This window comes from Oryctolagus cuniculus, chromosome X, assembly GCF_964237555.1.
Source record: "Oryctolagus cuniculus chromosome X, mOryCun1.1, whole genome shotgun sequence".
In the NCBI taxonomy this organism is placed as follows: Eukaryota; Metazoa; Chordata; class Mammalia; order Lagomorpha; family Leporidae; genus Oryctolagus; species Oryctolagus cuniculus.
Window position 1 is genome coordinate 71,793,215 of NC_091453.1, and position 7,131 is coordinate 71,800,345.

Genomic DNA, 7,131 nt, shown 5'->3' on the forward strand with positions numbered 1-7,131 from the left:
TTCCAAAGGAACTTTCTGTACCCATCTAGTTGCAGTCATATTATTGGAGGATCACAATAAATCCTATATAAATGAATTAAATACTGTTTCAGACAAGTAAAGCCATCACTGATGAAATGAATGGTGTGTACTAAATGATCTAAACCCCTCTAGAATTCATTTCTGGTTAGAAAGTTTTACAGTATACTTTTTATGGCCTACTATAAGTCACTGATTTGATTTCGTTGTAAATAAACATTTGAATTTAAATATCAGAATTTATAGAAAAGCTTATCTTGGTCTTCTATAAAGGCCGGGAAGTTTAGAAATGGGACAGAGATCATATGTTTCTCAACTTACCAGTTTTGTTTGACATCTTTTATTCAAAAATCTGAGAATTTCAAGTTTATTTATAACGTATAACAGACAAATAAATGATTACTTTATGTCAATGATATGAGGGCTTACGTTCCTTAGTACTTTAGAAAGCAACTTCACAGTAACTTCAGACTCTGAGACTGGAAAGATTTTAGATTATATTGGAATGGGATGATTCCAAAAGGATTTACATGATAAATTATACCTTCCAAAGCCCAACTTGCTCTGTCCTTTATTTACTTATTCACTGAACAGTCATTGAGCATTTATGTGGCCCTCTATGGGATACTTTCTTATATATAAATCAGATCATCTAGGAGGGAACGTAACACATTTGTACAAACACTTGATTTCCAAAATAGGATTCAAGTCCCCTAGAAACTCAACAAAGAAATTGCTTTGAATGTAGGGTAGGAGAAGGCTTAATCAAGAAGGTATAATTTGGGCTGAAAGGTGTTATTGCATACATGTAGATGGAGGAAAGCGCATTTCTAGTAGAAGAAATAGCATGAGAAAAAGACAGCAAGGTAATAAAACTTCTGGCACATGTGTCTGGTATAGAAAAACAGTTGTTTCCTTTAACTACAGTGTTTGTAAAGAAGAGAAGTGAAAGATAAATTGCAGCCTAACTGTAGGGAGCCTTAAGGTTTAAAGATCACACCAAGAAGTCCATATTTTATCCCAAAGGCACTCAGGAAACATTGAAGGGTTTTTCTGGCAGGGGGGTGGGTGGAGAGGAATATTTAACAACATGAGAAAAATCTGTGAAATATTATAAATAAAGAAGTAAAAAAACAGGGGCTGGCACTGTGGCGTAGCGGGTAAAGCTGCTACCTACAGTGCCAGCCTCCCATTTGGGTGCCGGTTCTTGTCCTAGCTGCTCCACTTCTGATACAGCTCTCTGCTGTGGTCTAGGAAAGCAGTAGAGGATAGCTCAAGTTCTTGGACCCCTGTACCCACACGGGAGACCCATAAGAAGCTCCTGGCTCCTGGCTCCTGGCTCAGATCGGCTCAGCTCTGGCCCTTGTGGCTGACTGGGGAGTGAGCCAGCAGATGGAAGACTGTCTCTTTTTTTCTCTCTCTTTCTCTCTCTCTCTCTCTTCTCTCTCTCTCTCTCTCTCATTCTGCCTCCCTGTAACTCTGCCTTTCAAATAAATAAATAAATATTTTTTAAAAAAAGAATTAAAAACCATATTACAAAATGGTAAATACAGCATGATGCATATTAGATAAAAACACATAGAGATATTTACATGTACACACACAATATACACATGGCAAAGATAAGCACCAGAATGTTATCAGTACTTAGCTTTTTCTAGATTATGAGTTTATAGATGGCTTTTATGATAGCAGAATAAAAACAATATATTTTTTAAAAGAGGAGACAATAAATTTTTTTTCCAATAAGGCTGACTGGATTCCCTATCTGGTCCTTTTATTGAAAAGGGATAGAACAAAGAAAATCCTCTTCTTAGATGTATTGCCAAGCTGGTAGATATACACAGAAGTCTAAAATAAAGTCAAAGTGGAAATCCAGGTAGATAAGCAACTACTAAAATGTCTTTCACTCTGAGGGAAATGCCAAATTCTAATGAATTCAGTTTCATTTTAGTAATCATACAAAGTTGATGCTGTCATGTGATGAAGGTTTTAAAGTTACTACATGACATAATTTGAAGCTACAATTAATGTGTGGAAAGTTATTTGTCACAAGACAGATTGAGGGCTGATGCTGGTAGGAAGAGCTGTTAATAATTATCTAATGCCTTTCACGTGTGGTTCTTTGAAAATCAATATGAATCAGAAGATGAAAGGGTGGTTTCCAGGGGCTTGAGAGATGTTCAAATGATGTAAAACTTCAGTTATAAGATGAATAATAAGATGAATAAGTTCTGACTATAGTGAATAACAATTTATTGTATACTTGAAATTAGCTATGAAACTAGGCCTTAACCATTCTCATCACACACCAAAAATGGTAAATATGTGAGATGATAGATGTGTTAATTAATTTGACTGTGATACTCATTTCACAATGTACACCTAAATAATCATCCCATTGTGAAGTGATTGGGTTAATCATTATCATTTCACAATGTCTGTGTATGTCAAGCCATCACGTTGTACATCACATTGTGCCTGTACATCAAGTACATGCAACTTTTGTCATCTGTACCTCCATAAAGCTGGAAAAAGAAAGGTCCATATCAAAAATCTCAACAGCACCATCTAGTGCCTTGCAGAATAATATTGCCCAATTTGGAGAAAACACCCAATAAAGGACTAACAAAAAAGACTGGATTAACTTTAGACAGTGTTCCTTCCTTCCACAACTGCATCTGAGTTCACAGAAACAATAGTGAAAGAGGCAAGTAACTAGAAATAATGCAGAGGTTAAGAATAGTGGTCTCATTTTTCTCTGTGGCCTCAGAACTATTCCTTTTCAGTTTTTTAAATACTATACCAACAGTTCTTGGTAAAAATAATAATAATAATAAATTTATTTAACGAAAGAATAAATGAAACAACTGGGATAACTAGACTCATGGATGACACATCCTCAACAACAAATGTAATTATTAGTAGCTTTAAACCAGAAAAGTCATCTCTCACCTGCAACCACTGCCGTAGCTGTTTCTATATCCATGGTACAGGAACAAGATCAGTCCACTCTACTGCTGGCAGTTCTTGCATGCTAGAGCAGACTTTCCACCTTATAAACTCCAACCCCTCTCTTACCAGGGAGCAGGAGTCACGTGAAAGGCGAACAAATCAGATTTTCATCAAATATCACCTGCCATATTACATATTGATGACTTGCTGCCACCTTCACAAATAAGAGGAACATCTCAAAGAACACTAAACAAAACACCACTTCTACATGATCTCATTCCTAGGTCTTTATGATCAGAGCTTGCTGACTGCTCTGGTCGATAAAGCTGAATTAGGCTAGACAAGTAACAACTTCTTACTACAGGAGAAATAGCTTAAGGTTTTGAGTATAAGTCTAGGAAGACTATAAAAATAAATAGCTACAATTTCCTCACCCAAAAAGTAAATTGAGTACTTGTACCACATCTTTCCTCCAAACCTTAAATTATAGCATATATTTTAGAAATGGATTTCACCTCTCTGTGAGTTTTTTGCCACCATTAAAATAATAACACAGCTTCTAAGATTTCTCTAAATAAAGTCAACCACTGCCTAGATTGAGAACCTCCTACATGGGAAAGAGTTTCATTAATAATAAATTAGAGTATTTTCCTTAGGTGTAAACAGCACCCTGCAGATCGTATCTACAAGGCCCTCTTCTTAAGAGAACCAAGCATTTTTATCCAGATTTTACTCTCTGAAGAATTCAAAGGTCTTAAAATAGGTGATTAGATAAACAGATGATAGAAAAGTCATATATATGAAACTATTATCTGTAAAGCTTTTCTATAATTGAAGAACAAACTCATTTAAAATGAAAAATTATGGGAAAGTACCAGGGAAGTATGGCTTTTGCCTAGATATCGAAGGTTAAGAGGAGGTTCATCAGGCAAACATGGATGAAAAAGGAGGGAAAAGTTTTCTGGGTGATAGAGGATCCAAATCCTTCTGGAGACAAGATGTGGTTGAATTCCTCCTCGTCACCTCAGTATCCTTGCTTCCTACTGTAGTCAAAAAATATACAGAGTGACTCCATGAAATTCAAAATTTAGTATTCCCTATAATTTATGGTGTAGCAGAAACTCATGAAATGTCTTTTTATATTTCATTATATATTACAGGCTCCAGGAAAAAATTCCTAGAGAAACATGGACGAAGCCAGAAATCTGACAGTATCTTCTGCCAGTAATAACACATGCCATGACACTATTGATGACTTCCGTAATCAAGTGTATTCCACCTTGTACTCTATGATCTCCGTTGTGGGCTTCTTTGGAAATAGCTTTGTGCTCTATGTCCTCATAAAAACATATCATGAGAAATCAGCCTTCCAAGTATACATGATTAACTTAGCAATAGCAGATCTACTTTGTGTGTGCACACTGCCTCTCCGTGTAGTCTATTATGTTCACAAAGGAATTTGGTTCTTTGGTGACTTTTTGTGCCGCCTCAGTACCTATGCCTTGTATGTCAATCTCTATTGCAGCATCTTCTTCATGACAGCCATGAGCTTTTTCCGCTGTGTTGCAATTGTTTTCCCAGTCCAGAATATTAATTTGGTCACACAGAAAAAAGCCAGGTTTGTGTGTTTTGGAATTTGGATTTTTGTAATTTTGAGCAGTTCTCCATTTTTAATGGCCAAATCTTACAAAGATGAGAAAAATAATACAAAGTGCTTTGAGCCTCCTCAGAACAATGAAGCTAAAAAACATGTGATTGTCTTGCATTATGTGTCATTATTTATTGGCTTCATCATTCCTTTTGTTATTATAATTGTTTGTTACACAATGATCATTCTGACCTTACTAAAAAATTCAATGAAGAAAAATTTTTCAAGTCGTAAAAAGGCTATAGGAATGATCATAGTTGTTACAACTGCCTTTTTAATCAGCTTCATGCCATATCATATTCAACGCACCATCCACCTTCATTTTTTGCACAATGAAACGAAATCCTGTGATTCTGTCCTTAGAATGCAGAAATCAGTGGTCATAACCTTGTCTCTGGCAGCATCAAATTGTTGCTTTGACCCCCTCCTATATTTCTTTTCAGGGGGGAACTTTAGAAGAAGGCTCTCTACATTTAGAAAGCATTCTTTGTCCAGCATGACTTATGTACCCAAGAAGAAGCCCTCCTTGCCAGAAAAAGGAGAAGAAATATGTAAAGAATAAAATCCCCCAGTATAACCTAATGAAGAGTTTTCAAAACAAGTTTCTTTTTTCAAATCATTTATGATAATAAATTTTCATTAGTAATTTACAAATGCTTACTCTGTGCCTATAAATCTATCTCATTTATGCATCCACAGTATCAAATACTTAAAAGTATTCTAAATGTTTAAAAATCAGTCCACAACTAAGAACTGAGTGATAAACAGTTTTTTGACCATTCAACAGAAATTGGGGAATATTTGTGTCTTTGCCCTGTAAAACATGAGTCTGAGATCAAGGCTTTCCTTCTCAAATAAAAGCTTTACAAAGGATAAGAACTAGAATTGTAAGATATAAAATTAGCAAATAGTTCTCAATCATCCTAACATATCCTTTGTATGCATAGCATCAGATGAGAACTAGAGATGACTCAGAAGCTACATAAAATGCACTTTCAGTCTCACAATTTGTAGTACTGACTGTCTATGAAACTAGGGCCATTTATTCCAGAAGAGAACGTACAAGTGCTAAGAAGAAAGTAGTATTTAGCCAAGTAGCTCTAAATGTTGAATCTGGAGACTGAGGATGATAAACCTATCAGAAGCCAGTTTGTCTCCAATTTTCTTCTCCCCCTGCTCAGACCATCCAAAATAATAGTGGAGTTTTTGTTGTTCGCTTAAGTTCCTATAGGGAACTTAATAATAGGGAACGCATATAATTCTTCCTTAAGAACCCAGACAACTGACACTCCCATATATGAACAAAAGTAATTACAAATTTATGTGAAGAAGAAGAAAAGGTGTTTACTTTTTCACATGCCTGTTACTGTGATCAGAATATTAACTAGAATTGATTTTGGAAGAAAATTTTGAATGTCCATGTTATAAATTCTTTTAAGACGTGCAAATGTTTTTCTATATGTGTATAACTATGTGTAAGAGACTTTGCTATATATATGCATTTATGAGTGAAAGTTAATTATTACATTTATTATTGTTTCTTACTTTTCACTTTTTTATTGGCATCTTGGCAGGAATATCAAGGCTATGTTTACAGTGCTTTGTATATTATAGTGGAAGCTTTGTTCTTAAAACAGCAACAACAACTTGCTTATAGCTGAAATATAATATTCATGGGGAAGCTTTTGCTGATGATTTGTCTGTTTCTTAACTTTGCATCTCAAAAGGCTAATTATTTTAAGGGGAATAATGGTGAAGGAAAAGGAAAAGTATGTGAGGAGAAGTGATATCTGAATCTGCCATATGTATATTTCTATTTCACTTCTAATGATGCAGTCCCTCAAAAAAAAATCACAAAATACAGAGAAACATGACCTCAAACACATAGTAAAGACTGCTGCACATTTATTTTTTGTTTAATGTACCTGAGACTTGGAAGTACCTATACTTTTACTTTATATGACCTTTCACTTGATTGAGACAAAATTAAATACAATATTTATCATAAAGTTTAGGCCTCATTTTTCATTTACTAGACCTTCTACTCTTCAGCAAACAGCATAGTATGTTAAAAAAGCACAATGTTGAAAGATAGAAGACCTATATGCTAACCTGGTCTCTATTACTTAATAATTGTGTTATCTTAAGCAAGTAACAAATTCTGATACTCAGCTTATTCATTTTTAAAGGGAGATAATAATAATTGTCCTGCCTTTCTTACAGGGCATTTGTGAAACTCAAATGAGACCAGTTATGTTAAAGTCCACCTTAAAAATATATATTCATAGGGTAGACATCTGGCGCAGCTGTTAAAATGCCACTTGGGACACCCACACCCCATATTGGAGTGCTTGGTCACAAGTCCTGGCTCTGCTCCCAATTCTAGCTTCCTGATAATGCTGACTCTGGAAGGCAGCAAGTGACGGCTCAAGTGGCTGGGTCCTTGCCACTCACGTGAGACGTGTATTGAGTTCCCAGCTTTTGGCTTCAGCCTGGACCAGCCCCAGCTG

General features: G+C 35.5%; 1 protein-coding gene across 3 annotated transcripts in view; it reads left to right on the forward strand.

Moving 5' to 3' along the window:
* CYSLTR1 (cysteinyl leukotriene receptor 1) overlaps positions 1-6,302 on the forward strand; it is a 42,479-nt gene extending 36,177 nt beyond the window's left edge. For all 3 annotated transcript variants that reach the window (XM_008272957.4, XM_051827362.2, XM_051827363.2), the window contains one exon: positions 4,134-6,302. In XM_008272957.4, the coding sequence (XP_008271179.1) occupies positions 4,161-5,183 (1,023 nt within the window). In that variant the 5' untranslated portion in view covers positions 4,134-4,160 and the 3' untranslated portion in view covers positions 5,184-6,302. The remainder of the gene's footprint in view (positions 1-4,133) is intronic.
* Positions 6,303-7,131: the final 829 nt, after the last annotated feature.